The 20551-nt window shown below is 37.4% G+C and overlaps 1 protein-coding gene and 1 non-coding gene across 7 annotated transcripts in view; both read left to right on the forward strand.

Moving 5' to 3' along the window:
* TBC1D15 (TBC1 domain family member 15) overlaps positions 1-20551 on the forward strand; it is a 72304-nt gene that overhangs the window by 16749 nt on the left and 35004 nt on the right. For 5 of the 6 annotated variants that reach the window (XM_061124618.1, XM_061124584.1, XM_061124591.1 and 2 more), the window contains 4 exons: positions 4287-4385; positions 4963-5037; positions 8995-9133; positions 14190-14400. In XM_061124618.1, coding sequence (XP_060980601.1) covers positions 4287-4385; positions 4963-5037; positions 8995-9133; positions 14190-14400 — 524 coding nt within the window. Of the gene's footprint in view, positions 1-2206; positions 2227-4286; positions 4386-4962; positions 5038-8994; positions 9134-14189; positions 14401-20551 lie in introns of those variants that run through there. The other variant, XM_061124628.1, reaches the window with a different exon arrangement.
* On the forward strand, positions 15936-16047 carry LOC133049567 (U6 spliceosomal RNA). The gene has a single exon (XR_009691383.1). It is a non-coding gene; the product is annotated as a U6 spliceosomal RNA (small nuclear RNA).

Here is a 20551-nt window from a genome sequence, read left to right on the forward strand (position 1 = left end):
GAGTAAGGCTACACCTCATTGACATGTTTATGGGAAAGAAAGAGCTGCTTGATGTGCTTCAGTTAGGTGAAGTGTTGCATTTGATTCTTTAGGAGGGCTCATTTATTTCACTGAAGTTCCAGAATCTCTTTAGTATTAATAGTACCACAGAATTTAAGAAGCAGTGTAACACTGTTTTTGCACTTTGAAATATTCAAACAAGTCCAGCAGTAACATAGAAAGTTACAGTTTCTCTTTCAGCCTTTCTCTGTTCCCTTCTCTTTTTCAGAAGTAACCTTTGCTAACATTAAAGTGTGTCCTTCCAGAGCTTGTTGTCTGTTATTTTACACAAATAAGAGTGGACACAACTGAAGTGACTTAGCTCATATAGCACACACAGAGACACTTTTAAAACATATAAGTGTCATTATCTTATATATAATTGGGAGTTTTTTCCATGTATGCTTGTCTGTTTAATCTGCCTCTCAACTTCTGAGTTCTGTTCTCCATAGAATGAACATTGCAGGTTGTATTTGATAATTTCTTTCTGTGGTCATTTAGGTTCATACCTTCCTTTTCCTCCTCTCAGCTCTACCACCCACCATGTTATAAATAATAGTATTGTGAATGTTCTTATGCATATCTTTGTGTCCATCTGTGAGTAAATCTGTATGCTTTAAAATTTAATTTTTCATTTCTATACAAACAGTACAGCATTGTCTCCCACCACTCCTTAACTCAGACTGTCCCTAGTCTTTGCCTTCTGCTTCATGCTAGTCTGGTGTTTAACAGCTGTTTCATTGAAGGCCATCTTAGATTTTTTGAGATCAGAACTTCTCTTGTGATCTTGATTACTGAAAGGACTCTTTCTTGACTTGATATAAGTCTGTACCAGAAGCGGTTAACAAAACAGGAGAAGTAATAAAAGTAATGTGGGAACTTTGTAGTGCAGTGGCTAAGAGAACAGTTTTCTGGTGTCAGACTGCCTGGGTTTCAGACTCTACACCACTCCTTAACCACTCCTTACTATATGTGTCTTCAACTTTAGGCAAGTTATTTAACCTCTTTCAGATTTCTCAGCCCATAAATACTCTCCTCATCCTAATGATGTAGTTATAATAATATAGAACCTATGATTTTTGTAAGGATTAAGCTATGACATGGAATTGTTGGTTCATAAATGTTCCATAAATGTCCTCTGGGGGGTGATGATGGTGAGCTTTGTTGCTCGTCCTACATCCTTGGTCCCTATGCTGTTCAGTCACCCAAAGCCAGACATTGTGGAGTGCAAAGTCAGGTGGGCCTTAGGAAGCACTGATGTTAATAAAGTTAGTGGATACGATGGATTTCCAGTGTGTGTGTTAGTCGCTAGGTCGTGTCTGACCCTTTGTGACCCCATGGGCCCAGGAGCCTGCCAAGCTCCTCTGTTCATGGAATTCTCTAAGCAAGAATATAGGAGTGGGTTGCTGTTCCCTTCTCCAGGGGATCTTTCAGACCCAGGGATCAAACCTAGGTCTCCTGTATTGCAGGCAGATTCTTCACCATCTGAGCCACCAGGGAAGCCCAGTAGAATTCCAGTAGAGCTGTTGGAAACCCTAAAGGATGATGCCTTTAGACATCAAGGTGTTGCAGTCAGTATGTCAGCAAATCTGGAAGAGCCATCAGTGGCTAAAGGATTGGACAAGGTCAATCCTCATCCCAGTTCCCAACAAGGGTAATACTAAAGAATGTGCTAATCATTGGGTAATTGCCCTCATCTCCCATGCTAGTAAGGTCATGCTTAAAATCTTGCATGCTTCAGCATTATGCAAACCAAGAACGTCCAGATGTCCAAGCTGGGTTTAGAAAATGAAGTGAAACCAGAGATCAAATTACCAACAATTGCTGGATCATAGAGAAGGCAAGGGAATTCCAGAAAGACATCTACCTCTGTTTCATTGTTTATGCTAAAGCCTTTGACTGTGTGGCTCATAACAAACTGTGGAAAACTCTTAAAGAAATGGGAATACCAGACCATCTTACCTGTCTCCTGAGAAACCTGTATGCAGGTCAAGAAGCAACAGTTAAAACCATGTATGGAACAACTGTTTGGTTCAAGATTGAGAGACGAGTACGCCAGAGCTGTCTGCTGTCACCCTGTTTTTGTTTAACCTATAGACTGAGGACATCCTGACAAATGCCGGGCTGAGTGAGTTAAAGCTGGAATCAAGATAGGCGGGAGAAACGTCAGCAACCTCAGATATGCGGGTAATGCTACTATAATGGCAGAAAGTGAGGATCAACTAAAGAGCCTCTTGGTGACGGTGAAGGAGGAGAGTGAAGAGCTGGCTTAAAACTAAATATTAAAGAAAACTAAGGTCATGGCATCTGGCCACATTACTTCACGGCAAATAGAAGGGGAAAAGGTGAAAGTAGTGACAGGTTTCCCCTTGGGTTCCAGAATCACTGTGACGGTGACTGCAGCCATGAAATCTAAAGGCGATTGCTTCTTGGCAGGAAAACTGACAAACCTGGACAATGTGTTGCAAAACAGAGATATTACTTTGCTGACAAAGGTCCATGTAGTCATGGCTGTGGGCCTCCCAGTGGTCATGTATGGTTGTAAGAGCTGGACTGTAAAGGCAGAACACCAAAAAATTGATGCCTTTGGACTGTGGTGCTGGAAATGACTCCTGAAAGTCCCTTGGATAGCAAGGAGATCAAACCAGTCAATCTTAAGGGAAATCAGTTCTGAAAACTTGTTGAAAGGACCAATGCTGAAGCTGGAATTCTGGGATTTTGGTCATCTGATGCGAATAGCCGGCTTATTGGAAAAGTCCCTGAGACTGGGAAAGATTAAGGACAGAAGGAGAAGAAGGTGTCAGAGGATGAGATGGCTGGATGGCATCACCAATGGAATGGAAATGAACTTGGGCAAACTGCGTTAGATGGTGAGGGACAGGGAGTCCTGGCGTGCTGCAGTCCATGGGTTTGCAGAGTCCGACACAACTGGGTGGCTGAATAACAACAAGAAGTGTTGTTTTGAATAGTGTGATTGTATTGATAAAAGATCTACATAAATAGAAAGTAGACTGTATTCCAAACTTATGTCAAAATTACTTAGGTCTGGGAGTGACTATTTTATTTTCTTTTTACTTATTTTCATAATGAAAAGTAATTTTTACTGGTTTGAAATGGGTCGGAAATAGAATCTTAATATATCAGATAATGCTTTTAGCAAACAAGATTTAACTTTATAAGCATCTCGTTTACTTAGGAGGTAACTGGTCTCCCCTGTACTCCTGTGGGACGTGGTACTGGGACCTGTCTTGTGTGCTCAGTCCCTCAGGCGTGTCCAGCTCTCTGCCACCCCATGGACTACAGCCGGCCAGGCTCCTCTGTCCATGGGGTTCTCCAGGCAAGAGTACTGGAGTGGGTTGCCATGCCCTCCTCCAGGGCATCTTCCCAACCCAGGGATTGAACCCAGGTTTCCTGCATTGTGGGCAGATTCTTGACTGTCTGAGCCACCAGGGAAGCCTGTCATAGTCTTATACTTACCTTTTTATATGCTCTTACATATAGAGGCACTCAGCAAGTGTTTATGAGCTTAAACTAGTTCTGATCATCCCAAGAAGGCCTCATTATTACTTTTTAATATTCCCATATTATTCCGTGAATTTCTAGGCCATTGTGCTACAAAAGCACACCAAAATAAACTTATAGTAAAAACATATGCTGTTATAGGAATGGTTAGAAATCATTAACTTCTCATTATATTTCATGTTCTTTTTAATATTTTCAGGTTGAACCCAATACTTTGCTTAATGTTTGTTAAAAATATGTTATGTGAAATTTGCATATAGTGTCACACAACAATTAGCTTGACATCTTTGTCTAAGGAGAAGATCAAGATTGTGATTACATATCACCAGACTTGCATGTGTAACAAAGCAAATTCCTTTCTAATTTATGTTTGAAGTGTTTTTAAGTCTCAATAATATTTTTAAGATAATACACTTTTTGGAGAAGGAAATGGCAACCCACTCCAGTATTCTTGCCTGGAAAAATCCATGGACAGAGGAGTCTGGCGGGCTGAAGTCCATGGGATTACATGACTGAGCATGTTTTCACGAGGGTGGAGGGAGATGGGTTGGTAGCAATAAACTGGTAGAACTAAAAAAAAAAAAAAAAGATAATACAGTTTTATATGATATAATCAAAAACTTGGTTCAGGCATTATAGAAAAGTATCTCTTAAATATTTTAAGACAAACATTGAGATAGTACTGCATAAAAATGGTTTGATTAATCTTATTTTTGCTGTTTCAGATTATATATGAACAGGAAGGGGTCTATATTCACTCATCTTTGGGAAAGACCAATGACCAGGACAGCTTGATTTCAGGAATATTACGTGTTTTAGAAAAGGTATGTTTCTAGTAAATGACTTTATTTAACAATTGTTTGTTTAAATAAATTTTTAAAAATAATTGTTTAATAGTAATTGGGACATTATCAGCAAGTTTGAATTTTACTTGTAAGAGAAAATTATATAATTGAACAGTGGTTGTAAATTTAACATGAAAGTGATGTTAGAAATAAAATGCTTCAGATAAGCCAGTAAAATGCATGGAATATTTTTAAATTTACTATGGAAAAGTTGCAGTAATATAATTTTTTATAATGAAAATTGGAATTTCGAATGTGCATATTGTTTGTTGTCAAATAGTGGTTGTTTACATATGATATGCATGTTAAGGTGCTAATAAATTTAAGAGGTTAAAAATTCATTTTGGGGGCTTCCCTGGTAGTCCGGTAGTTAAGAATCTGAGCTTCCAATGCAGAGGAAGTGGGTTCAAGCCCTGGTCAGGGAACTAAGGTCCTGCATGTTTTGTGGTGCAGCCCCCTCAAAAAATTTCACTTTTGGTTCAGGGAATTAACTATAGGTGACTGAAAAATAAGATATTGCTGAAGAGTAAATATGGTTAATAATTTTTTTTTCTAGGATGCTGAAGTAATAGTGGACTGGAGACCACTGGATGATGCATTAGATTCTTCTAGTATTCTCTATGCTGGAAAGGTATTTATGGAAGAAATATATTACTAAAGGAATGATGTTTTTAAATAAAAGCTTTATTAAGATATAATTCATATACCATAAAGTTCACTCTTTTAAAGGACATAATTCAGTTTCTTTAGTATATTTACAGAATTGTATAACTATCACCAATAACCAACTTTAAAACATTTCTATTCCAAAAAAGCAGTCACCTCTCTTTCCCACTTAACTCCAATACTCTTCACTCATTAATTTACTATCTGTCTCTGAGGATTTGCTTATTATGGACATTTTATCTGAGTGGAATCATATAATATGTAGTTTTATGTGACTGGCTGCTTTCACGTAGCATAATATTTTCAAGGTTCATCCATGTTCTAGCACCTATCTGTTCTTTCCTTTTTTTCCTTTTTGCTGAATAATACTGCATTTCTGGATATGTGCCATATTTTGTTTATTCATTCATCAGTTGATGAGCATTTGGGTTGTTTTCATCTTTAGGCTAATCTAAATAATGCTCCTGTGCATGATCAGGTTCAAATTTCTTTGTGGACATATTTTCCTTGAAAACCAAGAAACGGGATAGTTGGATTAATTTATGTTTACTGTGTCTAATGTGTTGAGTTCTTACTGTGGAAGGTAGGGATTTAGCTCTCTTATCTCTAATTCACTCTGAAACTATGCCTCAGTTCTCCACATTTCTTCTCAAAGTATTAGTCACATGGACGATCTAATTTCGCCTTCTTGGAGACGTTTCTTGCAGACTTGTCTTCCACGCTCCTCCTGAACTGGCTACCCTTTTGGTTTGCTGGGTAGCAGTGCTGTGGCTTCCTCTGGCCTCCTTCCCGTGTTTTACCCACTGTCTCCTGTGCTGTCTTCTCTCCCGGCTTACTCTCTAGGTCTGGTGCACCTCTGGTGCTTCCCGAGAAAACGCGTGTGTGAGACCAAAGGCATCTCTTATGAACATTTGGGTTGAGCTGTCAATTCTGAATTGATGACTGGCTGGCATAGAATTATAGTTTGAAAATAAATTACCCCCACATTTTTGGAAGTTAGTCTTTACATTTCACTTATTTTCTTTATTGATGTTAAGTCTAATGTATTCGAATCCTGATCCTTGCTATATTTTTTTCCTCTTTAGAAGCTTTTAGAATTACCTTTTTGTTTCTACTATTCTAGATGTCCTGGAAATGTGCCCTTGTGGTCCTTTTTATCCTCTGTTTGGGTACTTGATAGTCCTTTTTAAAATGAAAACTTGTATCTTTTCATTTTTAGAAAATGTTCTTGAATTGTTTTAGTGGTGATTTCTTCTTTCTGTCCGTTTTCTACTTTCATTCTTTCTGGAACCCTCTACATGTTTTATATTGGTCCTGTAGTATTTTAATGCTTTACTGTTTTCTAATTCTTTGTATATGTGTATGTTATTTTCTAGGAAATTTCTTCAGTTTTATGTTTCAATTCTTCCGGAACCGTTTTCGTCTTGGCTGTTTTTAAATTTTGAATGCGTCTTGTTATGTGTCCCCTTCCCCCTTTAAAAGAAAACTTGCATCCTGTTCTTGGATGTTGTTCATCTATATGATTCCCTTGTTTCTGAGGAATTTAAGGATAATTTTTTAGATGTTTTCATTTCTGTATATAGTCCACTTTCTCTAATTCACTATCTTTTCTGCTGTTTCATTTAGACTTTTATCATTTATGTAGACACTTGCCTTTGTTTGGTGATCTTTGTACTTGGTGCTAATAAACAGCACACACGAAAAACTGATCATACTCTCTCAGTGTGTGGATAGGTTTGTTCATAGTTGGGACTCAGGGCGACCTGGCTAGGCTGTTTCCTTGGGGAATCCCTGATGTTGAAACCTGGGTCTTTCTTCTTGGGCTGGTCATTTGTCAGAGAAGAGTTTACAGATTTCTGCCTGAAGAGGGAAAACTGGATTCTACTGTTTCGGGAGCTGAGTGGAGGAAGAGAGCTGGGAGTCTTGCCACTCGTTTGATGAACTTTTGATTCATTCTCCTGTTTTTAGTGTATTATCTCTTTGCTCAGTGTCCCAGGTTTCTTGTAATCCAGAGAGAATCTGTTTTACCTTTTCCAGTGAATAAACCTCCAGCCTTCTGGACTTTTGTTAGTAGTCCTTTTTTCAGCTTGACCTTTATCCTAGTTTCCAAACGTGCCTGATGCACCAGGTCCAAGCCTTCGGGTGGGGTTGGGTTCTGTAAATGCTACTTAGCTTTCCTCTTTATTGGTAGTGATGGTGGTAAAGGTTGCATTTTTTAAATTGGGCAAACAAGGAGGACTCCCTGAGAAGTGACATTTGTGGAAGGACTCTGAGGAAAAAGCACTCCACTTTATAATTTCATTCACTCAGTTTTTTTCCCCCTATTCTTCAGTCTGTTTCTATTCCTTACTAATTTCTTTTGTTTCTTAATAATATATTCCTGTTCCTATAAAATCTTTTTTCCATTTTTGAAAAGAATTACACTAGTAATCCACATTGTAAAAATTCGAATAATAGAAAGTTGAAGCCCTCCTTGACTAGAACCCCATCCCTCATCTGTCCCTGTTTACTGTGTATCTTTCCAGACTTTTATCAGTACACATTTCCTTCCTTATCTGTATACCTGTCTATATCCATTTATCCATCCATCATCCCTGGTTTTCTCTAGTGTGATTCTAATTATGTATGTTCCATGTAGTTGTTATACTGCATACATTGTTTCATGATTTCCTTTTATTTACTTTTACATATTGAACATAAATACACATGAATAGATATCAATCTTTAAAACTTCTGCCTAGCATTTTATTGGCTACCCCTAGTTTATTTACTTATTCTTCCATTGATGGATAATAAGTTATTTTCAGCTCTTCACTTTTACAAGCAATGTTATGATGAAAATTCTTATATCTGCCTCTTTGTATACATGTTTATTTCTCTAACGTAGATAAAGTTATTGTGAAATATGCATATTTTAAATTTTAATAAATATGACTCCATTTTCATTTCAGTCAGTACTAATTATCACTGTTATCAACAGTGTGAGATAGCATTTCCTCACACTGTCTTCTATATTTTATTTTTTAATTGAAGGGGCATAAAAATTGAAATTCATCTTGCTTTTCTTTGTTTCTGAAGTTGGACTTCTTTCTTTGTCACTTCATGTTTCTTCTTTGATTTGTTTGTTCATGCCATTTCCTTTTCTCTTTTGATATTTGTTGATTTCTAAGTAAGTTGGTAGGGGTTATATTTGTTTTCTGGATGTTTTTCTGTCATCTTCTATGTATTTCAGAAAGATTTCACAAGTTTTGCTTATCGTTAACTTATGTGTAGTTTCTTTTGTTGACTAGAAGTTAAATTTTTTGATTTAGTCAAATTATTAATGTTGCATTTTAGACTTTTTTTTTTTAGGTTTTTGGTTGTTTTTTTGCTTTAGTCTCTTTTAAAACAAAATTCTTTAGGACTAAACATGTAGATATGTTATTTGTAGCTTTTAGGTAATTTTGATTAAGAGAAATATAGCAACCAATGATGATGACCTCAATAAGTGGCTACTGTTGGCCGTTTTCCTCAAATAACCAGAAGTCTGGAGGTTTGGAGCTCTTTGCAGTGTTTTTCTTGCTTTTTCTCTATGGTTGTAAGGTGGCTGTTATATTTTTAGCAACATAGCTGCATCGAAAGCAGGAAGTAGGGGCAAAGGGATAAGGCTTTTATTAGGAAAATCAAAGCATTCCCAAGGCCTACTGTTCACTTAGCTTATATTTCACTGATAACTCTATCTGCAGAAGAGTCTGGACACGCCTTTCTTTTTTTGTTTTCTTGAACAAGGGAGAAAGGATAGCAAATAGTGTTCAATTTTCCCACCAGTGATGTCTGCCACAACCTACAAACTTAATTTATATAGGAGCTGAGAAGACATTATTGATTAAAGTGAAATTGTAGTCTTAGTCCCTAAATATTTTATATGTTATAATTATTTTAGGACTCCAGCTCAGTTGTAGAATGGACTCAGGCCCCAAAAGAAAGAGCTCATCGAGTAGCGGAACATCTGAACAGTTACGAAGCAGAGTGGGACATGGTTAATACAGTTTCATTTAAAAAGAAACCACACACGAATGGAGGTATGACTTCAGTCTTTTGAAATCTTAAACTGATTTGCTACAGGATAAACAAAAGTGCAAAGAAAGTGGTTTCATGCTCCTTAGAGGAAGGATGATTTGGTGCTTTGATTAATATGTATAACTCTTATGTTTTTATTCCTTTATCATCTTTTTGTTTCCTCGGTTGTGACTTCATAAAGTACTTGTTCTGTTTGAAGTTATTAATGGCATAAAATAGAAACACTTTAAAAATTGCTTTGGTTGCCTCTCATGTACATTTTTCATAATTCGGTAGAATTAAAAAAAGTCATGTTATTTCATCCTAAAGCACCAGGGGGAGATGGAGTATACCACTAAACCATATCATTCTAATTTCAGTGTTTACTGGGATCATCACAGCTCATTGCAGTCTCCCCGTTATATATATGTTCAGTGGCTGTTCTCCTTTGTATATAAATTTATGTTTGCTGTGTGGTGACTGTCTACATACAGATAACAAGAAAGAACCAAGCCAGCAGTCTGGTAGAACACATACATATGCTATTCCAGATACAAGCTAGCTAGCCTGTCGGTGATGTGGCCAACTTACTTGTGATCTCTTTAAAAAATATTAAGCACTCTAAAGAGTTAATTTTTTTTTTGTTTTGATTTCTTTGTATTTTGTAACTAATAGGATATTTGATCTTTTAATGATTTTGGTCTGAATTTAGGATTTATTGGCATTTTACTGAAGTCAAAGAGGCTAGCCAAAGTTTACAAGAATATGTATTGCTATGTTCAATATGTATTGCTATGTTTACAAGAATATATATTGCTATGTTTAATATATGTATTGCTATGATAATATAAGTAAAATTGATTTTCATGTATGGCCTGGGGAATCATTCTCATATACAGTAGTTATACTTTGTACTGTATCATTTCTTGGGAACAGTAGCAATTAAATAGTAAATCACAGGCTTTTTTTTAACAATCAGCTCATGCATATATTAGGCAAACAAAAAATAGCAATTCACATAAACCAACCCCGAAGGTCTAATCTAGAGAAGTTAAAAATCCCTCACATGCTAAATATACTAAAGTCCTGTGGTTTTCTTTTCATAACATCTTTACGTTGTTCTGATAAGAACCTTCCCTGTAGAATAGGAATGCCAAAAAAAAGAAAGCATATATGCATGGTGGTTTAGTCACTAAGGTGTGTCCTACTCTTGTGACCCCATGGACTATAGCCTGCCAGGCTCCTCTGTCCATGGGATTCTTCAGACAAGAATACTAGAGCGGGTTGCCATTTTCTTCTCCAAGGGATCCTCCCAACCCAGGGATCGAACCCACTTCTCTTACATCTCCTGCATTGTCAGGAGGGTTCTTTACCACTAGCGCCACCTGGGAAGCCTATGAGCTAGGGCTAGCTTTCTCTTATAGAAATACAGTAGTCCAAATAGGTGGGTTGAAACCTCAAGAAAGAGCCTAGTTATGTAAAGAAAACCACAGAATTTTAGTATATTTAGCATTTGAGGGATTTTTAAGTTCTCTAGATCAGACCTTCAGGATTGGTTGATGTGAATTGCTATTTTTCATTGGCTAATATTATTGCTAAATCCTTGAAAATGAAAAAGTTACAGAAATGAGCAAAATGAGTGAATTTTCAGAATTTCATAAAGGAAATTTTGAAATACATGTTTGAGAAAAATATCTGATAGTAAACATCTTTTTAGATTAATGGTTTTTAACTTTGGCCGTGCATTGAAATCACGTGGGGAAGTTAAGCTTTGAAAAAAAGTAAAAGAAAAAAAGTACCAGCTGGGACTTCCCTGGCGGTTCAGTGGTTGGAAGACTCCAGGCTCCCACTGCAGGGCACAGGTTTGATCCCTGGTTGGGGAACTAAGGTCCTACATCCTGGATGCATGGCAGAACACCCAGAAATCAAGAAAGGGCCAGTGCTTGGGTTTCATCCAGCAAATCAAATCATCCTCTGGAGGTGGGGCCCAAGCGCCTGTATTCTTCAGAAGTTCTGGTGATTTAGTGTGCAGACTTGAGTGTGTCTGTGTAACAGCGTACTGCGTAGCTTAGCAAGAAACAGACATAAATACTGCTTGTATATCTTGGCACTGTATGATGGCCTGTAAAGAGCCTTTATTTAGTAATTATTAAAAGTTAAGGACACATTTTCTTTTTCTCTGTTTTCTCCACTACTTAAAAAATTTTATGATAGCAGTAAGAAATACATTGCACAGTATGGCCCAGTGTGCAAACACATGTACATATTTAACAGAACAAGGAGTTAATGAAGTACATGTCTTCCATTTCATCCCATTCCATCTCATTTTAGCCTCATCCAATCATGTTTCATAAAAACTGCTTCTTAAAACATTTTCTAATCTTAATGTTTCAGAGTTAAAAATTAAGCCATTAAATTTTTGTTCATTTTTGAAAAGCAGTTTTTCAAATAAAATTTTTAATTTTATTATTATAACCTTCACATTTTTTACTTTTTTTGTGTGACTTACAGAGGCAAACCTTAAAAAAGTTGACTATTGAAAACTTTTTTTAAGTTTATATTTCTTAGGAAATATACTCCTTAGTCTTTGTTTTTATATTCTAGATCAAATGTTTTGAAAATACATCTTTCCAGAACAACAGACTGCCATGGTGTTCTGGAAACATATTCAAGTAAAATGTCATGACCTTCATGTTAATTCTGTTTAAGACATACGGAGACTTACTATTTTATTCACTTTTCTTCTGTTTTGGCCAGTTTTCCCATGTCAGTGTGTTGAAGGTATTTTTTACATGTATTTGGCAACATGGTAAGTTCATCAGAACTAATTAGCTTTATTTACCTTTCTCTAAGGAGAAAGAAGGAAATTTTGGGTTAACTCTTGGGTTCTGTTAGTTTTCTTCTGTGACAATTTCTAGTTCTGGCTAGCTTGCATTGGTAGACCAGATTGCACATTACTTTTCTGTTGACTTGGTACTAAGTTGTTATTCTATATAACACACCTTTGAATACCTACTATGTGCTAGTCACTTTTCTAAGCACTGGGCATATAGCTGTGAACAGAGTTAAGTTCTTGTTTTCAGGAAACTTACACTCTAGTAAAGGGACTTCTAGAATTGACTTGTAATGTTTCTCTCATCATTTATCAGAGCTTTAAATGAGGAAACGTGTAAGGCATTTTCTGTTGTATTTAGTATGTAATGTGTTTCTCTTCTATTAGCAAGAGAAAATCTGCATAAAATTTTTACTTTGGGAATATGCACAAACTTCTGATAGTTCGTATAGTCTTCATATGTTATTTAATAATCTTCATATGATTTTCTTGCATTACTTTGGATTAAATACTTTTTGTGTAATTTAAGAGCTTAATTTAAAAATTGTATCTAGTTTCTCACTGTTGTTTTGCTGTGAAAATATTTTTGTCTTTGTAGATAATCTAGTAGTATGAATCTTTTCTGGGTAGTCCAGATACATTCATATGTAGGTGACTCATATTGAAATTCTAGAATTGTTCTCATTTTGCTGTTCGTTTGTAATGCTGTTATGAGCCCTGTAATATAAATTCCAGTGAAACATGACGTGTAGTAAAACGGGCACATAGTACTGAGTCTGTTATCAGCCTTAGATATGAGTTCAACATCTGAACAGGAAGTCAGCAGGCCACTGCGTAGATAATTTACTTTAGCCTTTCTGAACTTTCTTTCAAGTGATACTTGTTAAAGGTATCACTTAATCACATGTCCATGAAAGTGTGATGGTGTCTGCATTCCCTGCAAGTAGAGGTTTCTGGAAGGTGTAGATTCCTCTGTGTCAGTTTAGGAGAGTTTGTTGGAGGTGATGGAGCTGTAATGTTCCTGACTATATAGGAAGCTGACATACGTTCAGGTCAGTACTGACTGATCTACCCTTTGATTAATTTAAGTTCTGTAAGCAAATATTATCTATGTGGTTTATCTTTGTGAAATTGATAGTGTTGGGACAGAATTAGTGACGATTTTAAATAACAGGATAGTATGACACTTCTTATGAAATAACAGTCAAGAAAGGGTTTTTTAAGATATCAGAAGCTTTCCTGCTTAAGGTCTGAGTTAAAATGTTAAAATGACATTTTTAGATAAGAAATTAATTATAAGTATTGGATAGCATTTTTTCCTTTGTTCTTTACATTTTTATTTAAATAGATGATCTTTAAATTGCTTGTTATTGATTATGATATTATTCACAAACCTAGGATTTTAAGCCTCTCTAAAGAGCCCAAATACTAGGAAATGCTTTATTTTACATAGCTATAGTTTGATTTGAACTGGGGTCTTAATTTAATAAAAGGTTGATTTTAGCAGTGATACTGAATGTGCTCATTCTTTTTGAAGCATTCACAACTTGATTACCTTTCATCCTCAATTTCCCACTATTTTGTGGGGTTTTACAAATGTTAGTCTGTGTATTCACTCCAGTGTTACTTTTTATATTGGCATACTTTTACCTTCACTCAGTGTAGTCTGCTAAAAATAATTGGATGTGAGGAATAAAGGGTGGTTTTTGTTTTAAATGACTGTTGAAGTCCATCATTTGATTTGTTTTTGAGGGAAGTGGAGAGGATGAATATTTATTATTTGCTATATACTTGACACCATAGTAGTTAGTTGACAAGTATTATCTTTTTAATTCTTAGAATAACAGTGGGAGGTAAGTATAATTATCTCCATTATACAGATGAAGAAACTAAGGCTCAGAGAGATTCAATTATTTGCCCCAAATCATTGTTAGTAAGATGGTGGTGTTGCAGTTTGAATCCAGCCAACCTGCTTCTAAAGCCACTGTCATTTTGGGGCAAAGCTGATATTTTAAATAAGGATAGCATTTTTTTCAGTTTGTATGCAGTAAGATAATTATTTTAAAGACTGTTCTTTAAAGAAAATGTTTATTGCCATTTCTAATACAGGTGGAAGCCATGGTAATATGAATGCTGCAGTCATTCCCTAGGTTCAACAAATTTCTGTTAGGCAGTCGTGAAGAGTGCTGTCAGTACCTTTTAAAAAGGTGAACAAAAATATTTTGCCCCACTTTCTTGTTTTTAAGATGCTCCAAGTCATAGAAATGGGAAAAGCAAATGGTCATTCCTGTTCAGTTTGACAGACCTGAAATCAATCAAGCAAAACAAAGAGGGTATGGGCTGGTCATATTTGGTATTCTGTCTAAAGGATGACGTCGTTCTCCCTGCTCTGCACTTTCACCAAGGAGACAGCAAACTACTGATTGACTGTCTTGAAAAATATGTGGCATTATGTGAGTAAGTATCAAATTATTTTCTACTTACTGAAACTGGATTGTTGTGTTGGTCCCAAGGCAAACTGTTTTCACTTGATTGTTGGGTATCAGTGACCCATGTGCATATTAGGGGACAAGCAGCTTTGTTCTTTCTGGAATACTGACTGTTTTGGATGAATGAATAACATTTTGCCAATTTAGTGATTTGGGTCTGCAGTGTATCACCTTATTACTCTTTTAAAGAAAAAAAATGGTCCAGTATGTTTAATACACATTTAAATGTATGATGATACATCAGTAGTTAATGGGTTGTATATTTACCAATTTCACCTTTTATGTAGTTTCTCTTAAATGTAGAGTTTCGCTTGTAATGTTACAGATTTAAGGCGGGCAAATTTAAGGGCTTTATAAAATTATTTTAAGTGTGAAAGTTAGGGCATTCTCACTTTCCATAAATCTTGTGTCTTAAATTTATTTATGCAGGTGTTTGTGCACATAGTTTTTCTCACTTTCACTCTCCACAAATACATTTTTGATATCTACTGTGTTCTGAGCACTGTGCTGGTTGTTTGATATTTAGAAGAACAAAATAGGCATGTTCCTGGATATCTGCAAGTTTATGGTCTAGTGAAGGTGGCTGATCAGTAAATAGCAGTAAAACTCAAGAACTAAGATGGAGGAAGTACAAGGAAGGGAGGAATGGTACTCCAGTGGGGAGTTGGGTAGGAATCAGGGAAGACTTTCTGGAGGAGGTAATGTTTAGGTTGAAACCTGACAAATGAGTGAACATTAGCACGAAAGGGAGGGAGATACTTAGAGCAGAGATGTTTTAGATAGAGGGAAGAACATGCAGCATGCTGTGATCATGGAACACGGTAGTTCAGTATCACAGGTCTGCACAGTGGGAGAAGGGAGGACACCAGATTTAAGGATGAGGTCAGAGAGCTGAGTAAAGGCCACAGAGTGAACGCTCTTGTCAGTCATGTTAGCAGGTTGTTCCAGTCATCTAGAGGACTTAATGGTGGCATGAACTAGTAGAGCAATAGGAAAGAAGTATTGGAACAATATTTAGTGTTAGAGTTTGCGATTGATTGGATATGTGGAGGTGAAAAAAGGGAGAAGTTGAGATTTTTAGGAAGAGATTTTTGTTTGGGAAACTGTAAGGATGATTGTTAAGTTTATGAATATTAATGCCCTCACTTTGATAGAGAAACATCATGCCTAGATGTAGATTATACAAAGCTAGGAGGGACCCAGAAGTTGAGAGATGCTGCCTGTTTTCAGCTGGAGTTCTCCCTTGCATGTTGACCACCTCTGGCTGGCACTGGGCGTGCTGATGAGTAACTGTAACCATGAGAAAGTCAAATCTGTTTGGTAGAATGTGGGTCTTGGATCTTGAACTGAGAAACTGTGAATAGGCTACCACCCGTGAGGTTAAGTGGATTTCAGAAGGAGCATCGTCATAACTGGGGCAGAAGGCTTGGCTCTTGGGGGTTTTAGCATCATAGCAAGCTCCTTTTGCTCACTGTTGGGATGCAACTGTTAAGAGTTAGGTAAGTGCTCGCTTCGGCAGCACATGTGCTAAAATTGGAACGATGCAGAGAAGATTAGTATGGCATGGTCCCTGTGCAAGGATGACATGCAAATTCGTGAAGTGTTCCATATTTTTGATAAGGAAGCTATGGTACATATACACCATGGAATATTACTCAGCCATTAAAAAGGATTCATTTGAATCAGTTTTAATGAGATGGGTGAAACTGGAGCCCATTATACAGAGTGAACTAAGCCAGAAAGATAAAGACCAATACAGTATACTAACGCATATATATGGAATTTAGAAAGATGGTAATGATAACCCTATATGCAAAACAGAAAAAGAGACAGAGATGTACAGAACAGAATTTTGGAGTCTGTGGGAGAAGGCGAGGGTGGGATGTTTTGAGAGAACAGCATCGAAACATGTATATTATCGAGGGTGAAACAGATCACCAGCCCAGGTGGGATGCATGAGACAAGTGCTCGGGCCTGGTGCACTGGGAAGACCCAGAGGGATCGGGTGGAGAGGGAGGTGGGAGGGGGGATCGAGATGGGGAATACTTGTAAATCCGTGGCTGATTCATGTCAATGAATCAAAAACCACTACAATATTGTAAAGTAATTAGCTTCCAACTTAAAAAAAAAAGAGGTAAGCTGAGACTGTGGCTGACGCATACTCCCTGCAGTGAAGTGGCAGTCCCTCTATCCTGCTGCTGCTGCTAAGTCGCTTCGGTCGTGTCCGACTCTGTGCGACCCCATAGACAGCAGCCCACCAGGCTCCCCCGTCCCGGGGCTTCTCCAGGCAAGAACACCGGAGTGGGTTGCCATTTCCTTCTCCAATGCATGAAAGTGAAAAGTGAAAGTGAAGTCGCTCAGTTGTGTCCGACTCAGCGACCTCATGGACTACAGCCCACCAGGCTCCTCCGTCTATGGGGTTTTCCAGGCAAGAGTACTGGAGTGGGGTGCCATTGCCTTCTCCACCCTCTATCCTAGTAAGATTGTATTTTGGAGAACTAGGCTTAAACACTTCATTTAAATATATAGACTGACTATACTACATGGAAAAGATGACTAGTATAATGAGAGGGATCAAAATGGTATCATGAAAAACACTAGAAGGATGTGGGGATTTAACTTAAAGAAGAAGAGTTTAATGCTGCACCGTTAAATAAAAGCCAGGCTTCTTACTATGCTCGGTGACCCGCCCTGTCTTAGCCCTGCTGAGTTCTTAAGCCGCACTCCCTGCCGTTCTCTTCTGTGTTCCAGTCACCCGGCTTTCTCTCGGTTCCTGAGATGCCTTAAACTCTCTCTTAAGTCCTGTATGTATGTGTTTCTTTTGCTTAGATTCTTCTTCTCTCTTTCTTATCCCTGATGTCTCAGTTTAATGTCCCTTCTTCAGAGGGGCTTTTTTGGCACTTAGTCTCCTGTTTAATGTAGGTTCCCACTACCATGCCTTTTTGCTTTCTCATTCCTTTGTTTGCTTCCTTCATGGCCCTTAACAGAATGAAATAATTTTGTCTGTTTACCTCTGTTATATTCTACTCTAGATATAAGCCCTTAAAGGGAGGGATTGTATCTATATTGTTTACATTTTATCCTGAATTCCTAACCAGAATGCCTGGCATGTAGTATTTGTGCAGTAAATCTTAGTTGCATGAATAAATGGCATGGTACTTACCAGTTCTACAAATAATTTTGAAAGCATTGTTAAATAAACTGGACTCCAAAGATAAATAGATAAATTAGAAGGGGATAGCTCCAGAAATAGAAATTAGAAGAAAATAGCTCGAAGGATAGAGTTTTCTGTCCTGGATGAGTTCAAGGATAGACTCAACAATCACTTAGGTGCTTAAAAGAGAATATGTACCTTAAATATGTGTTCTTGATGTTTTAATGAAGGTTGTAAGTGAAACTGTGTTCCCTTCTCTGTATTTGTAAACAAGAGAGAAGTAAATATAAGAATCAGACAGATGGTGATAAAAATATTATTGGTGAGGCTTGGATGTGTAGCCTCATAATAGCTCAGCCCAAATCATTGTTGAATTCACCCAGTTACCACTTTTGGGCAGTCACAGTTCTCCCTAGTGAGGGCAGAGCACTTACGACAGGAATGAGAGCAGGCTAGAAGCCACCTTCCCCCTTGGCAGGCAGATCCAAGAGGTAAAGGGAGCCTGGACGGGGATATGCCGCACGTGCACCTCCCTCTTCTCTGCTCTCAGCAGGCAGGTGTGTCTTCACTAGATGTGTGTGCATCCACCTGGAGACAAGAAGCCGTGGGGATGGTGTCCCCCTCTGTTTTTCATTCAGCAGGAATTTTTTTTTTTTACAGAGGACCCACCATGTCCTAGACATCATACTAAGTGGCGGAAAGGAGCACTTGGTCAAAAAAGATATGGCCTCTGTCTTCATGGAGTTTGTGCTATTTGCAGGAAGGACAAACATTGCTTATACAAATAAATGTAAATTTTCAGCTGTTCAAGTGCTATGAATGAGAAATTTAGCACAGTGAAATATAGCCTGTAATAGGATAATATGTAAGTTTGTCTGTGTGTGTGTTACTAGTAATCAAAGCTCTGAGAGAGAATGAGATTACCTAAGGAGAGGATAAAATGGGACAGAATGTGAGCTTAAGTGATTAATTACAGCCTTTAGTGACCTGGTCAGAGAGAAGACCCTAGCAGAGGAATCTGACTCCCTACACTTTGTTTTCTGTCTTCCCACCAGGGTTTATCACATTTGTGGTCAACCAAGGATGTGACTGTTTCTGGGGGAGGAGATAGTAGTGTAAAGTGAGTGCTTTAAAAGCTACATCCCTAATACCAGCCACTCTCTATTGTGTGTTCTCCTGTGACACTGGGGGCCAGTTTATTCTTTGCCCCTGAATAGCCTGAAATGTACATCAAATATTTTATCCCCAGGCCTCTCTATACCCCAGGCAGAAAATAAGCACCCCCTAATCTTTTTCCCATCATAAATTGTGCCCAATTACATTGGGTCATGTAGATTGCCAGAGATTGTGTGCGGAGTCCAGGTGGTAGGATATTAGAAATTCCAGATAAACAGTCACCAGTATAAAAATAACTAACAAATTTGTATAAGCCATCTCTTGTTATCAGATTCTTAGGGAGATACTAAAGGTTCTTCTTTTTTATGTTCATAACTTAGGATCCCAATAAATGGAATTTCCAGTTAAGTCCAAAGAAATGAAAATTCCCAGCTATCCCCCATTTTTTACTTTATTAGGTATCATTTCCTGTCACTGGAGCAGTTATCCTAAGCAAAATGGTGTTTTCAGAGTCATGTTCCTATGGTCACAAATTGTTGTAGAGACCAGAAGAAGGAGAGTAGGCCAGGGAAAGCTTGATTTCAGCAGCTTTACTGAGATCCTGGCCGCTCTGTTCCCAGGTCATCCTTCTTGTCTTCTTCTGAGTTCAAAACATCAGTAGAGGTAGAATCAGACTATGTTATCTTTTTTCTCTGATTAACCTAAATTAAAGAATGTGGCTTTCATCTTTGGCCGTGATGTCTTCCTAATACTCCCTGTAATGAATTAAGGGCCTTAACCATACAGATGAAAGGAAACTGCAGATTTGCTAGTGAGATAAAGGCTGGGGCAGCTATGCACATTTCCTTCTTTCAGTTTTATCAAGTGGATCAGTCAGCGCAAAATAGGCCAGCTTCTTGAGACTTAACTAGTTTCTCTACTAGTTTTCTTAACTACTGGGAAAAACAAATTGTCTTATTCGTTGATGTTCTTTATTGTCTGACTTACCAACATTTAAAACATCGTATTTAGTGGGATCAAAGAATGAGCCACAGAAACATTTTTGTTATTTTTCTGGAACCAAGTTGGTTGTTAGGAAGTCAATGAAGGTTATTGGTTCTGTTAAAATTATTTTATATATTGGGCCATTTAAAAATTAATACATAAATATCCAAGCAATGAAATGTTTCCTTAAAAAGCCAAATTGGTTGTATCATAACACCAGCCATTTACGAGATTAGGTTCTTGACCCTCATGTATTCTCTTTGGGAGATACATTTATGGGTGTGTGTGTATGTGTATATTCATACATACATATGTACACATTTGTTTAGTTGCTGTTGTGTCTAACTCTTTTGTGACCCCATGGACTGTAGCCCACCAGGCTCCTCTGTCCATGGGATTTCTCAGGGAAGAATACTGGAGTGGGTTGCCGTTTCCTTCTCTAGAGGATCTTCCTGACCCAGGGATTGAACTTGTGTCTCCTGCATTGGTAGGCGGATTCTTTACCACTGAGCCCTCAGAGAAGCCTATATATAAATTATATAAATAGGATTAAACTATACAGTTTTGCTGTAAATATTCTGTACCTTTTTATTAACCTTTTCTGCTTTGTATCTTTTGCAACGTTGTTATTTATTTAGCTTTCCATATTGATCTCAGTAGCAATATAAAATAGTTACTGTTACATCTCAGTGTGCAAACATTCTTCAGCTGTTGTAATTTCTGAATTCTGAAGTCTTTGAGAGAGGCTCATTCCAAAGTACTTCTGAATTTTCAGTAATTACACATCTATAGTTACGATGTTAGACAGTGGTTTTCTTTAAGCCCTTTAGTAGGATCTAATAGAATTGGTGATGTTAGCATCATT

Source organism: Dama dama, chromosome 3, assembly GCF_033118175.1.
Source record: "Dama dama isolate Ldn47 chromosome 3, ASM3311817v1, whole genome shotgun sequence".
In the NCBI taxonomy this organism is placed as follows: domain Eukaryota; kingdom Metazoa; phylum Chordata; class Mammalia; order Artiodactyla; family Cervidae; genus Dama; species Dama dama.